Source organism: Colobus angolensis, unplaced genomic scaffold (genome assembly GCF_000951035.1).
Source record: "Colobus angolensis palliatus isolate OR3802 unplaced genomic scaffold, Cang.pa_1.0 Scaffold189, whole genome shotgun sequence".
Taxonomy (NCBI): domain Eukaryota; kingdom Metazoa; phylum Chordata; class Mammalia; order Primates; family Cercopithecidae; genus Colobus; species Colobus angolensis.
The window spans coordinates 3,335,129-3,358,720 of NW_012115032.1; the positions used below are offsets into that span (position 1 = coordinate 3,335,129).

Here is a 23,592-nt window from a genome sequence, read left to right on the forward strand (position 1 = left end):
CGGGCTTTTGTTTTCAAGCCTCCTTGTTGATTCTAATCTGTAGCCAGGTTTGGAACCACTGTATTACACATGAATAGAGAGCTGTTGTTATATAATTTCTTCACTCTTAAAGAATAGCATATAGATTCTCAGTAAATGTTTACTAATAATGAGAATGACTGTATCTTCTACTGCAGCAAAAAGTTTAAGAAAGGTGGTTAATATTTGATACAATTTATTTTGAGTTCAAATATATTTTGGAATAAGCAAATTGTATCTAACGTGTTTAATAACATTTGCTAATTGAATCCGTTCCTTTATCTGTGGCATTAGTGGAGGAATAACCTAATGTTTTATAATGATCTCTGGCCCGTTAGAATAATGAAATGAAGTAAAAACACAGAGTCATTATTAAAGTATAGCTTAAAAAAATTAAAGTGTTTTCTAAATATATCTCACCTCAAGTTTGTTTGTTTGTTTTTTTTTTTTTTGCTTTCATTTAGTTTGATATTTCTAGGTCCTAATAGTTTTTTTTTTTTTTAGAGTAAGAAATAAGGAGAGTGTCTGATTACAGTGTTAATGTGAATTAGTTTTTGTTTGTTTGTGTTTTTGACTTTTTCCTTAACATGAATGGCTGTACATGAGACTCTTATATTTGTACAATTTGGAAGAGTTTTCAAATAAATTCATGATAAGTGCATCATTTATTTAAGGTGCACCTCAGTCATTTATATGATTTAATCTCTATTTAAAACATGGATTTAAATAATGTGGTAGAGTTTGAGTCACCAAGTATTTTTAAGGCATTGATCTTTTAATGTTGAAGGTGCTTGCCTCTTTGATTCCTAGTGAGGGCTCGCTTACTACCTTGCAGAAGGTTGCCTTCTTGCTGTGTCCTCATATGGAGGGAAGGGGCAAGGGAATTCCCTCAAACCTGTTTGATAGGAAAACTGACCTCATTCAAGAGGGCTGGGCACTCATGATCTTATCAACTTCCAAATGCCCTACCTCTTAAAATCATCGCTTTCGAGGTCAAGACTTCAACATATAAATTTGGTGGAAATGCATTTAGTACCATGCAGTTTTGCATCCTGAAATATCTTAAGAAATGTATAAAACAATTAACATTGTAGTGTTAATTACAAGTGAACAATTTATTCAGTGTTATTTGGTTAATATTAATTATGTGTTTAAATTATTTTTACTCATTTAAAAACTCATGGCCTTTAATGACAATATATTGCAATAAGTATCATAACTAGATTTGTTTAAATTTTTTTTGAAATTCTGAAATACAACTTTAAAAAATGAAATCAGAGTGAACTAGAAATAGTTCTATAATGCAATTAATGTAACATTTCAGCACAATATCTCTTACAGGTTTGACATATGCCTATGCCATCATTTTACTTTTCTTCACACTGATTTTTACCTAATTTTTAAAAATTTAATATTATACCTTATTTACATTAATTGCTTCATAGACTTCACACATATACTTTGGTTTACCCAACAAATATTTTATCATTTAGTTGCTTTAAAATCTATGCTCAGACTTATGTATATTACAACTAATGTACATGGTAATTATATAGCTTGCACTTTGCCCTAAGACTGTCTTATAGTAATATCACTTAAAACCTTTCTAAGTGCTGACTGTGAGCCCCAAACAGTACAGAGAGCTTGACATATATGATCGAACTCAAACCCTACGTGGTGTAGATTTTATTATGTCATTTCATCAGTGACTAGATTATCCAAAGCTATGCATCTAGTAATGGATATATTCAAGACTGCTCCTAGTTTGACTACAAACCCCATGATCTAACTATTTTGTGAAACAATAGGGCCAAAGCATGAGAATATTTTATTGCTCTTTGACAGGTTTAGAGTATTGTTTTCTAAAGGATTGGTGCCACTTTTCAGTGTCACTTGCCACACACATTAGAACACTAGGTCCATTCTGTTTTCTCTAGTACTGAATATCATCGTTTGTTGTTAATTTAATTTAAAATAGGAAAATGATGCAATCCTTTAGCTTTCTTCCTTTGTTACAACTAAAATAAAAATATTTTATATTTAATTCAAGTACTTCTTTTGTGAAATTACTCTTCTTGCTTTTTTCTCATTTATCTATTGACAACTTAGTGTTTTTCTTATCCAATTCTATGATCTCTTGTTTCATAATTTAAGTCATAATTTGTCCATAGCCTGCAGTCTTGCTTCTCTGTTCCAGCATCTTTGATAATTCCTTCCCTAGACGAATAATCACCTTGCTTCCATAGGAGGGAGGTTATCGTACTTACACAGACACACTTCATACCTGTATTGATCAACTCTGTGTAAGAGCTGGCTAAAGTAATTTTATTTGAATCTTCTTTGGGTCTGAAAAGATTATGCTATCATATTTTAATCTGATGAAGGACAAATGGAAATATCTTGTTAAAACAAAGATCAACAGGTTTCTTTTATTATTATTATAAGTCAAAGGGAGCTAAGCTATTTTAAACTTGGATTAAAACAATCTTGTTATAGCTGAATGCAGTTATGTACAGAGTTCTAGGTACTAAACATCGATGGGAATACAGATATAGACTGTGTTGAATCAGAGCTCACAGATAAGATTCCTTGCTATTTCTAGCACATTTTGGCTTCTATTTCGAAATCATCTCTGAGGCTTGTAAGCATTAACCCATACTTATTTGAGTATTTATTGGTTGAGGGAAAAATACGTTTTTGTTTTTGTTTTTGTTTTTATTATACTTTAAGTTCTAGGGTACATGTGCATAACGTGCAGGTTTGTTACATATGTATACTTGTGCCATGTTGGTGTGCTGCACTCATCAACTCGTCAGCACCCATCAATTCATCATTTATATCAGGTATAACTCCCAATGCAATCCCTCCCCCCTTCCCCCTCCCCATGATAGGCCCCGGTGTGTGATGTTCCCCTTCCCGAGTCCAAGTGATCTCATTGTTCAGTTCCCACCTATGAGTGAGAACATGCGGTGTTTGGTTTTCTGCTCTTGTAGGATCTAGAACTAGATGTACCATATGACCCAGCCATCCCACTACTGGGTATATACCCAAAGGATTATAAATCATGCTGCTATAAAGACACATGCACACATATGTTTATTGTGGCACTATTCACAAGAGCAAAGACTTGGAATCAACCCAGATGTCCATCTGTGACAGACTGGATTAAGAAAATGTGGCACATATACTCCATGGAATACTATGCAGCCATAAAAAAGGATGAGTTTACATCCTTTGTAGGGACATGGATGCAGCTGGAAACCATCATTCTTAGCAAACTATCACAAAAATATGTTTTTTATACCACCTGATGTCAAGCTGTTACTGTGAAAGTGTCATCAGAAATTATTTTAAAAGGTTATTAGGGGGTCATTATCAAACTTCTGATGTTCATAGAAAAGTAATTTCAGCCTTAGTTTTATTAATAACATATTAATGAGCGGTATTATATAATCACCAAATCCTTAGAAAACGTATTTTGTGGAAATGATTTTTTTAAATTGCATTGGCCATTATGTATTTATATTAGTTAATCGGAATGTAATTTTTATTTAGTTCTATTATGGATAAAAATATTTAGTAATGTCATATCAATTATGAAAAATATAAATTATTCTGAGATAATGAGAATCCATTCTGTCACATCAATTATGATAAAATTAAGAGTAATAGCTAACACTTCTCCTCCAAAATATTTGATATGCCAGACACTGATCAAAGTGAAATATATGTATTCTCTCACTTTATTTTCACAAAACCTCTGAGAAAATATATATATATTTATCACTATTTTATAGCTGTCAACCCAAATAAGGAAGGTTAACCAAATTATCTAAAGCAATTTTTATGCCACCTTAAAGCAAATGCAATAAAATAGAAGTATAAATATTTAACTTTATATGGTTCTAGGTTTTTTTAATCACATTTTATTGAAATTATAAAGTAGAATTCTAATGATATGTAAGTTGATTTAATTTATTGGATTTGGTGTTATAGTGAATTCCATGTGACTGTATGTGTGTGTATGTGCATACTTATTCATAAGACACAAAGCTTATTTTTTAATTAAGATAACTATATAAAATGTTATTATTTTTAGAATTGTTCATGTGTTTCTTGGCCGGGCGCGGTTGCTCAAGCCTGTAATCCCAGCACTTTGGGAGGCCGAGACGGGCGGATCACAAGGTCAGGACATCGAGACCATCCTGGCTAACGCGATGAAACCCCGTCTCTACTAAAATGAAGAAAAACTAGCGGGGCGAGGTGGCGGGAGCCGGTAGTCCCGGCTACACGGGAGGCTGAGGCAGGAGAATGGCGTAAACCCGGGAGGCGGAGCTGGCAGTGAGCTGAGATCCGGCCACTGCACTCCAGCCTGGGCGACAGAGCGAGACTCTGTCTCAAAAAAAAAAAAAAAAGAAAGAATTGTTTATGTGTTTCTTGACACAGTTCACTGACCAAGAGTTAGACAAATCCTGTTAGATAATAGCCAGTCACGCTGCAGTTATTGTTTTCCTATGCACAATTCTATATGAATTTATAAACTGTGCACACTTTCAACTAGAAGGATATTTGTACTTTATTAGGAAATGGCATCATTTTTTCCTCATTAACAAACAATTGGATACATTTGTTAACAACCAATAATTGTACATTTTTTGTTGAGTTGAAACTGCTGTTTGAAATGAACTCATGTATGCAGGCTTTCTATTTTAGTAGATCTCAGTAAATTGAGGTAATTTTATTATTAGTTAATACTAATTATGGTAAAACACTGACTGCTTAGGAGTGTCATTCATTGTGTTTAAACCATGCAGAAAAAAGAAAAAGAAAACAAACAAACCAGAGCAGTCATTCTCATCTCAGAAAGCTAGCAGTCTAACAAAGAGGGCAAACAGTTTTTAAAGGGCCAGATATTTGATTTAGGCTTTGTAAGCCACACATTCTCTGCCCCAACTCCTCAATTCTGCCACAGCAGCACTAAAGAAGCCATAAAAAACAAGAAGTGAGTGTTCCAAGAAAACGGTATTTACAAAAACAAGTCGTGAACTGGATTTGGCCCTTTCTCTGTGGTTTGCCAACCCCTAATCTGAGTGCTGCAACGAGGCAGAAGCAGTAGGAAAGTTAACTTACATAAAATTGTAGTAATTGTTGAAGACATTAATGCAGTAGGTGTTACTGTAAATAAGTGTATCAAGATCTGACAAAATGCTCTACAGATGTCTTAACTACTCTTAGATTGTTTTAATATTCTGGTATACTGTAACTCTGACTCTCAATATCTCCACAGTGAAAATAATGATTTGACATATTCTTTAAAATGTATTATAATAAATAGACAAATTGGAAATAAATGTTATGTAGCAAGTTTTTAATCAGAATTTCATTTTAGTGACAGTAAGATTCTCAGACATTTAGTAGTACTACAAGTTAAAATATTGTCAGTGCTACAAAGAAAATATATTAAAATTGTCTACTTTTTCTTTGAAAAGATCCATTGGAATTTTATTTGGAAATAATCATCTATCTTCATTAGTGTTTGCAAACTTATTGGAAATTTATGTTTTGTTTACTTATTTTTTTGATATAAAATAGAGTAGATACACTTCTAGAAATGAAAGTTCAAAACAGATTTTAAGTGAAAGCCTATACATGCTGGTATATTGTATCTTTACTGAGCTCACATTATAGTTCTGTTGAGATCACTGTAAATGTTATTCGTCTAAAAATACCTAGAAATGAATTCACTGAAGCACTAAATGACTTATGTCTTTTATTCTGCCATCAGTTTACATGTTTTCTATCAATAAAGTGTATTTTAAAAAATAGTTTACTTTGTATTTCCTGGATTTATTATTATGAATATGTAGAAAAATTACAAGAATCTTCAGTGTTACAATATCTGGAAAAATGCATGTAGTCTGTATAGTTTACTTTTTTATATAGCAAGTGCTCTGAAAATATATATTTGGAAATACAATGTTTAAATCTGGAAATGTGAAATTAAATTGGTAGGCCTCAGTAAATGATTTGGGAAATTATATATGCCTAACATTTTCAATAGGCTATGATAAGTAATACCACAAGCATAAGAAATCAGTGGGTCACACAAGAAAGTCTTTATAATCTTTCCAAGTTTGTAAGCTATGTGCAAAACATGTATTTAAAGGGCTATTTAGGATTTCTTCTGATGTAAATTTTGAGGGAATTTCTGAGGAGAGATATATTAAAATGGGCTTACATCTTTATTTATGTCTATATTAATTGCATACAATTAATTCAAATATATTGGCTCATGACATTTCCTACTGATAACCACTTTAAGCAAAATAAAAATAACAGTTTACTACAACTCTGTATTTCTTAAATCCATAAAACGCTTCTTAATTTGAAAGGCACTGTGGAAAAAAGTTAATTGTATGCATTTAGAGATTTTTGATTTTGAAAAGGAAAGCAGACACCTGAGTAAATTCATAGTGTCTTTATGCTATATTTGAGGGAGTGGGATCTCTTCCTTATCTTGGGCTCTCTTGTTTGCTTTTCAGTTGCTGCGAATGTGGCTGTGGGAGGGCTTCTTCCCTGTGCGCTGTTGCCCATCCAAGCCTAATATGGTTAGTGTTCCCTCCCACTTTCACTCCTATGTGATGTCCACCTATATGTATTACCGTCGGCATTTCTTTTCTTTCTCCATTTGTGTACATTTGAGTAGAATAAAGCTGGCTCCCCAAATTGAATCCTAACAAGTGATTTCACAATGGATTATTTCAAATAAATGTTATGCATATGGCACATCATCCCTATGTTAAGCATTCATACGTCTCTTCTGAGGCTTTTACTGTGGACCTGATTTAAACGAGGGAGTTGTGAGATTGCAGTTATATGTTCCCCATTTAACATGCCACCGTTTTCGTTGTTCCATCAAGTAAAAACCATGTCACACGTGGAAGTAGAATGCTACTTCTGTCAAGGCAAAATCACCTTTTCTGTCTCCCAAAACCGTGGAATGACCACAGTGTAACTTGGATCTTCTATTGTCATATCGTTGTGAATACATGTGGCACTGGAAAAGAAAGCCACATGTAATTTCAAATGGTTTACCTAATTTTATTAAGCTTGAATTATTACAGATATTAGAAGTGATATTCTCACTTTGATACCAGTGAAGTAAAAAATATGCACATTTTTCAATCAGTGTCCAAATGGCATACTCTTAATTATTTATAAGTACAAATCCTAAATATACATCTGGGGTTATGACTATTCACAGATGCACTGGAACTCCTACACAATGGGAGCTACTTTCTGAAAAGTGAAATACTCCAGATAATTTCTTTCTAGACTAAATAACCTAAATCCTTGCACTATTGTATCCTGTTGTCGTTTGTAGTCAGAATTTGCCAAGGAAAGATTTCTAATGCATATTAGAAAGCTATAGAGTTTCCTAGGGGCCTTTAAAGTTGTTAGATGTATTCTCTAGGTATAAAGTAATATTTGTTGCTTAAAAAATTGTGTGTGAATGAGGGTATACAGATGTGCAAACGTGAGAAGTGGTAGAATGGATGCCAATGATCTGAGAACAAGAGAGAGTGAACGAACATAGAATGTTGTAATTTAGAAATATTTTTGTCAATTTTCTAAAAATTTTCAATTTGGAGAAAGTTTTAAAGTTTAATATGAAGGTAAAGATTTGTTCCAAATAACTTACACAGGAAATTCTTATGAGCATGGGGCTTCAGTGTCAAAATAAATACAAACTAAAATCTGGCAAAAAATATAGTATAAAGTTTGGTTTTAACGTGTGTGTGTGTGTGTATGTGTGTGTGTATGTGTGTGGTGTGTGTTTTTGTGCTATGAAAATCTAAAACTGGTCATTGAATTGTCTATTCTACTTTAGTGTCACTTATAGTTGTTAACATCGATAAATCATCTCTGAAGCAGAAAAAGCATAATTTACAACTTAGAAAAGAACATTGATACTGATGCCTTACCTTGAACTACATCTCAAAAATACTTCAATGGAAGTGTGAACATTTATGAGTCTGTGGCTTTGAAAGTATTGGAAAAGGCTAGCTTTAGCCAGATTGAAATTCTTGATTTAAAAAAATAGTATATTTTTCTAGTGTATTGTTGGCTTCAGGTGGTTTATAAAATGAATAGAAGAAAAGAAGGAAAATAGGAAGGCAGAACTCTTATTTAAAAAAAAAAAACGCATCAGTAAACTGAAGATGACAATATCTTTCTTCCAATAAAGTTAAAAATTGTGAAGGCAATGAGTTTGTTTGTATATGTGCATGTGTATTTGCCTGTGGGTGTGTTTGTGAAAAAAAATAAAGATTTAGCCACATATGTATTTAGGCACTCAGTAAAATGCTACCAGTTTTCATGGAAAGACTCCTGGAAAAGCTGGAAATATTAAAAAATATATTCTTGGTAAAATAAAACAAATTAAAGCCAAAGAAACAAACTTTAACTGAGCTTATGTAAACAATAAAAAATTTGTCCAATTTTTTACTGGGTAGGAATCAGAACTAAAAATGCTTTATTGCTATATTTTGTGAAGTTTCATTTTGTAATTTCATGTTACTACAAATTTTCTGTTAAGGATGGTATTTGTTTAGATTAAAGCACTAGGAAGAAAACAACCTTATATAATAAAAACTAAGAGCTGAGAAGAACCATTTATCTAGGAGAGTCAGTAAAATACTAAGAAATCTGAAATCCTGTCACCTAATTTTGCATGTCTCATCATGCCAGCATTTCCAATAACCACGTCATTCATTTTCAAAATTCTATCATCATCATTTGTGAACAGACACATCTGCAGTTATAGAACAGAAATTTGTAGACTTTTAAATCTTAGAATTCCATTGTTTTTCGTGTCTTGAAAGATCACTCATGAATCCATATGTGGTTAGTTTTGACCTTAATATAATATGATACATATATATTAAAACTGTCCATTGTAAATGCATTGACTCTTAGAAATACCCTGAGATAACTTGTGGAAACTTAGGGTTCCAAAGAACATTGTTTCAAAACTATTCATCTAGATTCTTGGCTCAGCAATTCCAATGTGTTGACACTTTCCCAAGGCTCTGAGATTCTTATTTTTAATCTATCAAATTTCCCACCAGGAAACCACATCCATCATTTAAAAAAATACATGATGTGCCATTTATAAGATGATATTTGTAATTACATGTTGCCTTTTTAAATCCTTTTATCTCAAATTATTTTCATCCGTATAGTTGCCTGTTTGCTTTGTTGTGACATTCATAAACATAATGTTAATATTCCAAATGTTCTCCCTGCTTTGACTGAAATCTACCCAGTGATAAAAGCTATTTCTGTACTACTTCTGAATGAAACTCAGATGCCTAAAGTTTAAACACCATATCCCCAAGGCTTCCCACAATTTTAGCAAAGTTATTATTTAAGTTGCCGTGGCCTTTATTGTGATATCAACCAGCTCAACTTTCTCAAAAAAAAAAAAAAAAGAAAAATCTATTTTTACAAACAACCAGTTTTGAATTGATTGTTTTAATGTAATAATGTCTCTACTTTCTAATGTTACCCCTTATCCCCGAATATTCATCTGTGCTTACAGAAACCAATGTATATTTATAGCATAATATTTATTATAAATCCATCTAAAATATCCCATAGTCCCAAAGTAGGCATTTCTTGCATTTTTTAAATTCAAATGAGTCAAATTATTTTCTTCATTCATTAGGTTTCACGCTTTTCGGTGTCTTCATATTATTTACTACATCCTTTGAGGGATTTAAGTGGCAAGGGAAAAGCAGTCACTATTTTGAAAATAGAGATATTAAATTCTTATTTTATTCATTTACCTATTATGTGATCTGTAGATAATAAGCTTCACTTTTTAAATCCTTTTTTTTAAATTTTAAAAGTATTTTAAATCAGAGACATAATAAATGAACTCTAGTGTATCTCAGAATTCAGAAATACAATGAAGAGATTAAAAACAAAGTCCAAACAAAACAAATTTCTTTGGTCAAATGATCGTGATGTCTTTGAAACATTAACTCTTATCCTAATTTTTCAATACAGTTTTCTTTCTCTATATTAACTGTTTCTTGAAATGTGCAATGAGAAAATTTTTGTTTTCATACACACTTTACATTAATTATTTTATTCATCTTTCTAAGATATCTGCCGGGGGTATGAAAGTGACATAAAGAAGAAAACCATCCCTTTGTAATAATTCTAGAACTCCATTTAAAGTGCTTTGTGGTAGGCAGATGGGAATGTTGTTTGACATGTATATAGAGTATATTTAATTTCAATTGAAGGCCTGCTAAGCAAAATACAATCACAAACTGCTCCAAACTATCCATTTTTAAAAATAGCTGTGAAACTTCAGACTACAGGAGATATGAAATGGGCCTTCTCAGATTGAGAAATCCAATAGAGGTATCCATGAAACAGTTAAACATTAATAGGAAATTATATACTCTAGAATTAGAATAAAACTTTTTAAAAACAGAGAGATTTAATTGTCATAGATAGTGTTATATCAAAATTCTGTCAATTACAACTGAATTCAACATAGAGAATAGTCTTTATCTTTGCATATTTTGAAGAATTTGAAAATGTTCAGATTTTCCTATTATAGCTAATTTTAAAAGATTTTGAATAATTTATTGAGAGATTTACAATTTCATGTGTATGATATTTTAGGAGATTTATTCTAAGAGTTTTAAAATTCTTTGTTTTATATAATATGAAGATACAAAGTGATATATAAAGTATCAAGTAAGATATAATTTAGCTTCTCACATGGCATTAATCATAGGGCTGTTAGCACTCTTGAGCAAATGTGAGATAAGAACTCAGAAAATTGTTTTCTCATTTTGTGTGGTATAATTTTACATCATTCCCATATCCAATGAAGTATGTTTTTCTAAATAAGTAAATTCCTTTTAATCAGTATATCTGAAAATATTTAGTAAATAAAAATAGATTAGCTGCACTTTTTGTCTGACTTAAATCTATCTATGAAGAACTCAAAATGTCAATATTCTGGTAGTATAAACAAGGAAAATATAAATGACTCACACAGTTTTGCTAGCAAGACTGCCTAAATATCCAATGCCCCATTTCAGTACATATTCATTTGCATTCCTATTGAAGAATACTGGCTCATAAAACAAACTTTAATCCATGTTCAGTTTTTATTAGATACATTAATAACTTAATGTTCATATGTTTATGTATTTTATGAGGATAAGTTAGCTGACTTTAATTAAACGTTTGTCTAATTGGAGAAAAATCCCAAAGTGAAAAATTCAAAGTATTTTCTAAAAACCAGTATTATTCCTTTCAAGTTTCCAGCAGTGAAATACTCTATATACTGTCATTTACATACAACATTATGCAATGGTTGAGGTCCTTGTTATGTCAGAATACAGGAGTGTGCATATATGAAGAAATGTGACTTTAAACGAGGCTCAATTAAGAGTTTTTATTTTTTCTCATCTCATATAGATATTATTGTTAACTGTAATCTGTTGCTTTTTGAATATTTTTGCTTCAGTTTATAGGAAAAGCATCTCTTAATCAATCTGGAAAACAGAGGAACAATACAGGAGTATCAATTTCTGAGCTAGACACTGCATATGCTTACTCTTTTAAATAAATAAAATGCAAAACCACTTCTTCCCCTATTGTATCCCGCTCTACTTTATTTAGATTAAGGTGAAAAAAATTATTTAGAGCATATTTCTGTAGGCTAAAGCAATGGAAGGATCTGATAGTATAGAGGCTATTGTTTTGCAAGAATTTCCACTCTGTTTTCTATTCTGTTCACTTATCCTTTCCTCATTGGTCACAAGAGTGCCATTTATAAAGTACTGCTTGTGTACGTTACTTGGTACTCTGAAATTCTTGACATTTATATCCCAAATTCATTATCAAGTCTCAAATTTGTACTCAGAAACTAAGTTATTCATTGGCTGTCCATATCTACATAATTTTTTTTAATTTCATGTATTACAGAAATCTTAAGTATCTAAATGTAGATATTATAACTGCAACCAAATTTTTAAGATCAACATTAAGAGTATCAAAAATGTATTATCCAAATCCTTAGAAAAAGCATGGGAGAAAATGGATTGATTTCTAAATAAATGATAAGATCATTGCTATATTTATATATCTAGCATCTCTCTAGGACATTTAAATAAATATTAATTAATGACTATGAGTATGAGTTATGCCTATGAATAATTTCTCCTGCCCATCTCTATTACTAAAGAGCAAAAGCACATTGTTTTCTAAAAGAACATGAGTATAAATGATTAGAGGATGTGATTCCTTTAAATACAGACACTGCAGATCTTTTTAGTATAATAATTTCAAAGCTCACATTAAAATTGTCATAAAAACAAAATTTTTAAAAAATGTTTCTTTTCCATTCAGAAAAAAAGACATCATTTCCAGAAAGTAGGAGGTACAATTTACATACAGAATGACATATTTATTGACTGTTTTCTGACTGGTTAAAATTATGCATCTGGAGCAGGTACAGAACATGATACTGAATGAATACGCTTCCTGAAACGCTTTTTCAGTGAGACTGAACCGCTGCCTGAGTACCAGTCTCTGCCAGCTGCATTTTTACTTGCTGTTTCTTGTTGAGGTTTGTTTTAATGATGCTTCGGGGGATTCCAGAACTTAATTTTACATGTTAATGCGATATGCAGCGGTATATGTTATAGAGCTCCAGAGATGCCCATAGTCAAACATAACTCCTTTCAATTGCGCTGCTGACTCTCACCCTAGGTAATGCAATGTTAACTGCTCCTCACCAAGGTATTCCCAAGTCATTTTGTTATGAGATCCAAAATTTTATTTCCATTTTTATACCAGGAATTTTCATGCAGCATAAATATCCATGAGGTTTATTTAATGATAAAGACTACTTGAGGATACAATTTTGAAAGCTTATCTTTTTTTTTTGAAGGTGGGAGAGTTGAAGGTGGATTAATAGATGTTTGTTTTCTAATGTAAATCGTAAGAACATGTATAGCTTTTAGGTCTCTGTAGAGTTCGTCTAACAAAGTTGTTATTGTCAGTATTATTTAAATAACACAAATCTCTGGATAATTTTACACAATTGTATTTAAAATGTTATTAAAAAGAAATATTAATAACTGTTCTCTCTAGAGGCACATATATTAAAGGCTAAAAGAATAATTTTATATCTAGTGAAATTATGTACAATGTATTAAAATAACTTAAAACTTAGCTTGAATAGACCAAATATAATTTCAGTGTGGTTTAATGTATTTGTTTCTTCCCTCCTTTTCATTTTGGTGAGGTGATTTAAGATGTCTTAAGGACCCTGGAATGACAAATGTATTTAAATGTTATGAATAAAATTTGAAGCCTCGTGATCCCTGTTGTGATGTGTTAACAATATTCCTTCAAGTTTACTGAAAATTTACTAGTGTTACTTTACCAATAAGTTGCCAGTTTTTTAATATGATAAAGATAACTGTATCTTTTCTTCCCATTTTTTTTTTTTTTTTTTTTTGAGATGAAGTCTAGCTTTGTGGCACAGGCTGGAGTGCTGTGGCAAGATCTTGGCTCACTGTAACCTCCGGCTCCTGGGTTCAAGCGATTCTTCTGCCTCAGTCTTGCAAGCAACTGGGATTACAGGTGCCTGCCACCACGCCTAGCTAATTTTTGTATTTTTAGTAGATACTGGGTTTCACTGTGTTGGCCAGGCTGGTCTCGAACTCCTGACCTCGTGATCTGCCCACCTCAGCCTCCCAAAGTGCTGGGATTACAAGCATGAGCCACCACACCCAGCCAGCTAACTGTATTTTTTTCCAAAAATGACAAAAGATGGATTGTGTTGACCATTTTTGTAATATATATGTAGTTACACATTGTAAAATGACAAAATATATTCCCTTAATATCAAAATATACATATATTTTAAATATATCCTAGAATATGTAATCAAAGGACAGTCTCTGTTAGTGCATGTGTAATAGACACTTCATACACATCACATAGTAGTTCTCAACCAATTTTGTAATGAAAATATTTTATCAGTCTGTCATTTGGCTGCCTTTTCTTAATGCATAAATCAACGGAAATTTTGTTTTTAGTAAACTGAATGCTGTGCTGGGAGCTTATGAATAGTAAAATCACTTCTTTAGAGTTTCTCTAAAAATAATTTAAGTATTTTCATTTTAGCCAGTTGTTTAATGTTGTACGCTTAATCATCAATTCAGTGTTCATTCAGCACATTCCCTCTCCAAACACCTGTCATTGTGTAGACATAATCCAAATATCATTCTCTCGTTCATTTATTCATTCATCAATGTGACAAATATTTTTAGAGTCAACTCTGAGTCAGATGCCAGGTCACTGCACGAATTTTACAGATGAATAAAACTTATTGCCATTCAAGAAGCTAAAAAGTAGTAAGGAAACCAACAAGGATACTCCAATGACTATGCTGCAGCATAGGCCGGAAATCACAAGAAAGGGTAGAAAAAGCTATTGTGCTCCAAAGGGAAAATACTACATTAAGTTTGAGTATCGAGAAAAATGTGAAGAAGGAAAAAAATGGAGCTGAACTTTGACAGTTGGAAATTGTTATGAAGAAAATCCTCAGTGAAGGAACCAATATGTGCAAAAGTATGGAAGCATGGAGAAATATCCTGGAGATTTCAAGAGAAAGTTTAGTACAAGTGAAGATGAAAAGTTGGAGTTGATTCCGGAAGTGTATGTTAGGGCTACATTTAGGAATCTTTATCTCATTATTTCATTAAATATTTTGCAGTAGATAGCTAATGCAATAGAAAAGCATCTTATATACCATAATTTGGCTATAGCCATGTCTAGTATAGTTTAGGAAAGGAGTTATAGAGTGGAGGAGCATCATTTTGAAGGCACTTATAGTAATGTGGAGGAAAAATATTAGGAACTTAAATGAGGAAATGTTAGAGTTAATGAAAAGAAAGGGATGAGTCGTAGTTCCTGGGATTTGGCACTAATTTGTTGTGAAGGACACAAGAATAAGTCTTTGCTTTTAAGGGACCAAGGCCATACTGTTATTAACAGGAAAAGAAGGCAGCTATAGTTGAAAGAAGTAAAGAAAAATACAGTGATTTCATTTTCAGGTCCATTGTGTTTGAATGTTTGTGGGATACCCCTATAAAATAAATCTACCAGAAATAGAAACATAACTCTCAAAAGAAATTAAACCAGTGAGATAGAAGTATTAATTAAATTGATAGAAATAGATGGATTGAGAGGAGAGAACCAGAGATGTTCACATGGAGGGCCTATGAAAATGTCCATCCATCAATGTAAAGAAGAGCGAAAGGAATCAGAAAAGTAGTTGGGGATTTCAATCCATCAGGAATAATGAAAAACTAAGATTGTATTTAGAAGTTAAGATGTCATTTGTGAATCTTAGGAGGACAGATTTTTTTTTTTTTTTTTTTCCAGTAGTAAGAGAAATTTGAAAAGACTTGCAAATTTGTGGATAATTGAGAAAACAAAGACAGACAAAGGTTTGAAAAGCGAAGCTGAGAGGCTTTGCAAGTTGTGGTGAGTTTCATAGTTTTCTGTCAGTGGAACAACTGAGGATTCCAAAACAGTAGAGAGAAAAACAAAAATCAAAACCCTATTGTGCAGGGTGATGAAGGCAAGAAACTATTATTTTTTGGGCAGTTCATTCAGAAAGAGGCAGTGGCCATTTGAAATGCCAAAAAATAAAAATAAAATAAAGTAAAAGAGGAAAAGAGAACAACAATGTCTGGTATATAGTATTTGGTGAAGGGAAGTTTAAAAACAGGTTTGAATGGCTTCAGACTTCTCAGTGAAATCTATGCAAGATTATTTTCTTAGTGAGGAACACTGGCTAGGGATATAGGTCTCATCCAAACTACTAGTATGAAAATCAGTTTAGAGTTGCAATAATTTCAATTGTGCTTCATGCTTCTGGGCTTGATGTGATTGATTCACCACTGTCAGATGTGGCTAATTCTAGCTTACTTTGTTCCAGGCGGTGTGGCTACAGCAAAGCAAAACAAGATCCAGAAGAGGAAAAGATGCATTTTCATAATGGGCACAGTAAGCAAATTGTAAAAAATAAAAACAGAATAAAATAAGGGACACTTTATTGTTATTTAAGTTTCTTTTCAGGCTAGAAGATTTATAATAACTGACCAAAATAGTGTTTTGTTTTGTTTTTTTTAAAAAGTGTTCTATTTGTTACATTCCTGTAAAGAATATGGACTTGGGTATTTCTGGCATGCTTTAGGTAATAGCTGAATGCTTTATTCAATTATTTAAAGAATACTTTCATTATAATCAAAATAAAAACTTTTTGCTTAATATAAAGAGCTACTATATTTCAAATAAAATGTTCTGGCCTATTCTAATTCCTAGCAACGCAATGAGTAGAAATCTATCACTAAGTAACATCATCAGGTTAAATAAGTAAAATTTCTCAGGTTTTTTTTTTCTTCTTCTTCTAGCATTTTAGTGGGAATTTACCTGAACAGATCCTGTGGCAGTAATCTTGGTTCAAATGACTTAAAAAGACCATGTTTTAAAAAATAATGCAGAAAATCATGTTTTAATAAAGAGTTTTAACAATTAGTCCAAATGAGTTGAATTTTGATGTTTTATTATTTTTCCTTAAATGATGCAACGTGAGTTGGTTTGCCAAGTGAGTGACAAATATATTTGTTTTTTTTTTCCTCTCTGCCATCTTAAATGTCAAAATCGTTAAAGCTATAACTCATGCTGCAAAGCATTGAGTTCATCTCCTAATCCTATCTTATTTAATATTATTTAGTTCCAAAAAACTTAATGAGGTGATATTAGCAACCGTTAAAGGTGATAAAACTGAAACTCAGAGAGCATAAGTCTTGTCTAATGTCATGCAGTGACAGAAATACAGTGAGAAGCAGAATACTTTCTTTTGACTTATATGTCAGCCTTTTTGCACCATACCACCAGAAAAGTTACTTGAAATCATTTTGTATAACATTAAAATTAATAATAATGTGATTATATTGAATATCGTCCATATGAAATATTGAAAAATAAACCAGCAAATTAAGCACTTGTATTGTATTGTCTAGTTCGGTGAATAACATTGTCTTAATTTGCCTCAGAGACTTTCTAAGTATTATCATTGAGAGGTGTGTTTTCTCAGATATGTCATTACTTATGCATTTCTTGTGCCTGCAAACAGATTTCTAAAATTATAAAACTGATATAGTTGTACAAATAACTCTAACTCAGGAGAGGGCTGGTCCTTGCAGTTTGGCTACTTCTAGGAATTAGGGATTTAAGCCATACTTGCATGTTAATAAAGTTCATAATTTTGCTCATCCATCACAATTACTTCTATTTTAATGCCGATTTACTTTTACAGTTAAACTGCCAGGAGTAAGAACTTATATTGATCCACATACCTATGAGGATCCCAATCAAGCTGTCCATGAATTTGCCAAGGAGATAGAAGCATCATGTATCACCATTGAGAGAGTTATTGGAGCAGGTACAACAATGTGTTTGACTTTGACTTTTAACTTTTGTTTGTATTCTAGAATGTAATATATCAGTGTCCTGATCTAACAGAGAATGTTTTTAATCTTTTGTAATTGGCTTACATTCAAAGTGATATGTAATTGATCACATTTTAATACAACCTTCTGTGTAACTCATGCTTAAACCAGCAAATATCTGGTTTATAAAATTTAAAAACAACAAAAAAAATTTAAATAGATGTTTCACTATTTTATATATATATAATATACATATATATATTATATATATATATATATAGAGAGAGAGAGAGAGAATTTGTAATACCCAAAAGTATGTATGTAATTCAGTTTATATCTGTCTTAAAATTGTTTCCTTTTTTTCTAGCTATAATCTGGTTGACTTTTCTCTTCTTATTGCTACTACAGTAGACAGAAAAAGAAGAAAAAGTGATTTTTAGTTAGTTTCTTTTAATTTCATTGTAGCTTTTTTTTTTTTTTTTTTAAGGTTTTTGTAGGTGAGACGGAGGAAGCTAATAGTCCCTAAAGTGTTTTAAGATCATCTGCTATGGTTTGCTCCAATATACTATTTATTTTCATTACTATCAATAACGTAGTGTAGACTACCTTTTTCTGACTGTTTTTTGTTTGTTTGTTTGTTTGATTTTTGTTTTTTCGTCTAAGCCTTAGGAGTCTAGGAGGGCATTCAAGTATTAATAGACTAAGAATTTCAAATGCGTTTTTGCATTTTTTTCATCTTTATCACAAGGTGAATTTGGTGAAGTTTGTAGTGGACGTTTGAAACTACCAGGAAAAAGAGAATTACCTGTGGCTATCAAAACTCTTAAAGTAGGTTACACTGAAAAGCAACGCAGAGATTTCCTAGGTGAAGCAAGTATCATGGGACAGTTTGATCATCCTAACATCATCCATTTAGAAGGTGTGGTGACCAAAAGTAAGTATGATGGCAAATTATACATGTGTGTGTATATCATCAATATCTCTTTAGATCATTATTAATTTTAGGGTAAAGAGAAACCAAGATTGTAATATATTAATTTCTCTAATATTGATGTTCATCGTGTATTTTAGATTTTTGTTAAAGCTAATCTTCAATGAACTTGAATTTTTATCTATCTTTTAAAATATATATTTTAACTCATTTGCTATGAATTCAATGCCAGACAAAAATGTATCCAGATAAAAGGAGCAGTAAATATATCAACTTTTTTTTTTTTAACTGTTGGCTCTTTTACTTTTTATCCTAATGAAATATTAACTTCAAAGTGTTGATGAAGGCATTGAAGTTTAACATTCAAAAGGATTCCTATAACCATAGCAATGCCACCTTTTAAGCAATTCTTTATAGTCAGGTTCATTTTGTTTATTCATTTTTTTAAAGATATGTTAATAGTTCTAGCGAAAGTAACAACCACAGAAGACAGGGAAGCTCCTTTTAACGAATTTTTTGTTGTTGTTGTGAAAGCAAATCTAGTTTTTTTTTTTTTTCTCAAAAATATCGAGAATTTTACATCTTTTTAAATGTGTGTTAGTGTTTTGTAAATGTGTTCGTGTGGTGAGCCTTGCAATACAAGGATTTTAAGTCATTTTCAGTCAACAAATAATGTATTATTGTGGCACATACATTGGCCTTCATTTTCTTTGTATTCATTATTTCTTTACCATTCCTATGTGTTCTGATTCCTTCCTTTATTCCTGACACCCTACACATCACTTACCAAAATCCATATCTTAAAGAGGTACACATCTCCAGGAAGCATGCTCAGAGAGGAATGCAGGAAAAGAATAAAATAACCTACAGATGTGGGTTTCTTCAAATCTTGGATTTTCTTCCTCCAGTTGAGTATATACCCACACATTATTCTTTACTTGATCGAAACCCAGACAGGACATTTCTGGAGCAAGAAGGCAATCCTGAGGTCTTATCAGAAAAGTGTACAATTGCTAAAGAAAGGCAGGAGGCAGGCTCAAGAGAGAGACAGTCAAAGGAAACAGCACATTTTTTTAAATGGAATGAAACAAAAATATTTTATAATGAGGATATTCTTTAATGGATGTGTGGAAATATGTCAAATAAGAATATAATATAAAAATATGGTCACAGATGCAATAAAATTAAATTAGAATTTGAATGTGGCTATATTCTATCTGAGGGGAAGGACTTTGAAAGAACATCTGTGATAGCAAGTGGCGATACTGTAGAAGCAAGAATCATAACAACAGAGATTAAGTAAAATCATTTGCTATGTAGAAATGGTATTATCTAATATAAAACATAGTTCTTAATGATGGTACCAGTAATAATAGTAAGCAACATTTGATAATTTCCATCTTCGTTGCCTCATTCACGTGGCTGACAAATTTAACTTTCTGAAAATAAACTCTCACTATCACGTCCCGTTACCCCAGGGTGAATGCAAACTCTGTAGGCAGCCAATCTACCCTTCATAATGAGTTAAGATGTAATATTTAGAACAATGGCAGATTACTGTTATTATCATGGAAGACAACGTTGCATAATAGTCAAGAACATGGACTATGCATCTAGTGATGCGATTTGAATTTTAATTATAATATAAACATGTGGTTTTGCACATCATAAACATTTGAAACCTTAGTTTCCACATTAATGCTATGGGGTGAGAATACTTTGTAGCATTATTGTGAAGATGACATGAATTAATATAGATGAAGTTTAGAATGGGCAAGGCACAAAGTAAGTATGTATTTAGTACATAGTTACTACTTCTCCACTTATCTCTCTTCCTATGCTCTGAACTTCTCCATATCCATTTTATGCTTAGTCCATTTTAAACTACCTCATATTTTGCCCTGCCTTCATTGCCTCTTTCTCTGAAATTTACACCCTCATGTTCACTACTTTCTCAAGTTCATTGAAAACTTACTCAAAGTCTACCAGATCTGTGAAATAATCCCTTCCACTTTGCCCTGAAGTAATTTCTTCTTTTGAACACTCTGCCTACAAGATAATTTTTGCAAGTCTATAATGTTTCTTCATTTGGTTCAAAAGTCTTATTTAAATCTTACTTTTTTTGTCTCTGTTGCTTATATGTTTCAGCTCTCTAGCTAAAAAATGTATGTTCCTTGAAGACAAAGATCGTATCCTAAATATTTACGTAAACATACTGTATTTTACAGATCTTTATTATAAAACTTACTTATTTTCTGGGTCCTGACTGAGATAAATTAAGACAACTTCTTGTAATAATACGAACAAGTTTCTCATATATTGCATATGCATTTTTAGGAGCTAGTTTCAATATCAACAAATGATCATATCTAGATTTTATGAATTCTATTCTAAAAAAATGTTACTTTAATTAGAAAGGCAGTTTTAAATTTCTATCTCTTAATCAAATATTCTGCTGGATGTTGCTGCTCACCATGAGGCTACACATATATGTAAAGAAAAATGTAAATACTTACAATATTTATTTGCTTTTACTTCTTATTCTGTATGTTTAATTTATTCTATACGTTTATTCTATACATTTATTGAAACAATATTTCTCCTTTATAAATTTAGCTCTTGATGTTCAACTTAGGAAGTCTTCAACTTGTTTTGAATTTACCATGTTGCAACTCACTTTATTTGTGTCCTTAATTTCATGCTCTCTGATCTGATGCTAATTTATTCAGCAATTATTCTCAACCTGCAGCACACAGATAATGAGACATAAGTGCAACTAAGTCTTGTGATTTTTCTTATTGAAGCTGAGGTAGGGAGTCTGAAGTAGCCCTTCTATGGGTGGTGTCATCATGAGCCTTCATCTTTCCAGTATCACGTGCCAGAAGCTTGAGCCCCCATTCAAATTCCTTCTGTGATTTATTGTGAAACAGGAACCATCATAAATAGATACATATATTCTAAAGCTCTTTCATGACAAATGACATTAAAAAAAAACCCCACAGGTCCTGGCTTAATTGACTCATTTGAAATGCAAGGCACTTTAGTGTAATAGACACAGTGCCAGCTTTTGCTATTTAATGAGATTCGGGAAAAAGATAAAAAGGAGAAAAAAGTTATAACTTTTTCACTGCAGCATCCTTCAGTTCCTGAAGATTTCGTCTACCATCAGTGGAAAATTATTATCCGAACTGACTAAAGGAATATCTATTCAGTCTTAGGATTAGTTATAATTTTATTTCTTAATTTAGAATCATGTATGAATAAGCTTAGTTCTGTAAAATTAATAAATTTAAACAAAACATTACAGAAAAATTAGAGGAATTTCTCTTTCTCTTTATTTCTATATCTGCAGAGATAGAAACTCCAATTACATTGATTGCCTAAACTGCTAGACAGTTTTGACTTATTGTGTAAATTTGTAATTATCTTTCAAATATATTACTTCAGTCTGTCTAGTAAGATCATTTTCTTTATACAGGCTCTTATTATATATTAACTAACATTATTCCAACAGTCTTCCACTACTCTTCCCATTTTGTCACTTTCCACTTTAGTCCACTCCATACACATTGCCCTCAAATCACTGCTTTCCTATCATGCTTCATCAGCAGTCATGCAAACAAATCAACCAAACTGCATAGACTTTCATACTTAATCTGATACATATTTCAATAGTTCACTATTTTCTTTCTGGAAAACTCTACCTTATTCTTGCTCTGCCCCCTTGAGATACTTCAGTAAGGCCTAAAATGTCCTCTCTTCTCTCTTCTTGACCTTCAGGTTTAATTCAAATGTGACCTCTATGAGATCAGTGTCATTTATCTTCATTTTTCCTTCAATCTTGAGTGCCTGCCTGGCATAAAGTAGGCCTTCAATTATGTTGAATAGCTGAGTAAAGAAAAGCTTCCCACTTCTACATTAGAGTAAAAGTTTCAAAATATGAACTTTGAAGGGCAAAGGTTTTTGTTTTACTCACTTGTGTGTTCCTAGATCCAAGCCCAACATGTGTAGCACTTTATATATGTGTTGAATGAATGAATTCTCAGTCAGAAGTAATTGTCTAAATAACAGTAGCATTTCTGTATACTCTGTCATGCTATATGCTTTTTCATAATTACATCTGCAAATATTTTATCACCCTTCTTATGCAATGAGCTCATTGAAACCAGCATAGGTTTATCGCCCCCTTTGTGTCTAGCCAAGGGCCAGACACATTAGATAATAAAAAAAAGGAGGAAATTAAAATAGTGAATGAATAAATTGTGGCTATGTAAAGATCGTAGGCTAGTTAGAATGATATAGTTTATGTTTTAAATTTAAAAACTTTGTTATATAAAACCTTGGGCTTTTATGAAAAATAATAATAAAATTAATAGGAAGGAAATTTTCTGAAAATCAAATCTTGCATATACCACTATTAATTATTATTGACATTGCATTAAGAATTTACTAAGCTTAGTTTTCTTTATATGTTATCTCTTTTAATCTGCACAATATGCTATGCTGTAGACATTAGCATTTGTTTTCATTTTACAGAGGGGAAAAATTAGCATTAAAAAAGTTAAATATCTTATCCAATATCATAAAACTAGCATGGGAATAATGGCAGATTTTAAAACATCTCTCTCTGATTCCAAAATCCAAACTCTTAAACAGTGGATATAACCAACCTCATATTTCATCATTCTGTGTACATGCTTGATAAGAAACATTTATTTATTCAAAAAACTAGTTGATCACCTAATATAGGTCTATTCTTACTAATCAGTGGGGCTATAGCAGAGATTAAACCGACTGAATTTCTGCCTTTATAGGGTTTACCTTTGGGCGATGGAGACAGAAATTAAATGAACAAATAACTTAAGATAATAATGTTAAATGGAGAAAATCAAGCTGGGAAAGGAGATTGGGGGTTGCTTCTGTTGAGAGTGGGTGCTTTCTATTTTACTTAGATAAGGCTTGAACAAATTAAAATTTGGGGTCTTACAGACATTTGGAGGTAGACTGTTACAGGAAGAGGGACCAGCAATGCTCTAAGGGAACTTGCCTGGAAGGTTCAAGAAACAGCAAGAA

At 31.9% G+C, this 23,592-nt stretch overlaps 1 protein-coding gene across 4 annotated transcripts in view; it reads left to right on the top strand.

Annotated features, from left to right (window-relative positions):
• EPHA5 (EPH receptor A5) overlaps positions 1 to 23,592 on the top strand; it is a 360,922-nt gene that overhangs the window by 296,380 nt on the left and 40,950 nt on the right. For 2 of the 4 annotated variants that reach the window (XM_011940291.1, XM_011940292.1), the window contains exons 9-12: positions 6,561 to 6,626; positions 16,073 to 16,140; positions 17,456 to 17,581; positions 18,337 to 18,522. In XM_011940291.1, the coding sequence (XP_011795681.1) occupies positions 6,561 to 6,626; positions 16,073 to 16,140; positions 17,456 to 17,581; positions 18,337 to 18,522 (446 nt within the window). The remainder of the gene's footprint in view (positions 1 to 6,560; positions 6,627 to 16,072; positions 16,141 to 17,455; positions 17,582 to 18,336; positions 18,523 to 23,592) is intronic. The other 2 variants (XM_011940293.1, XM_011940294.1) reach the window with 1 other exon arrangement.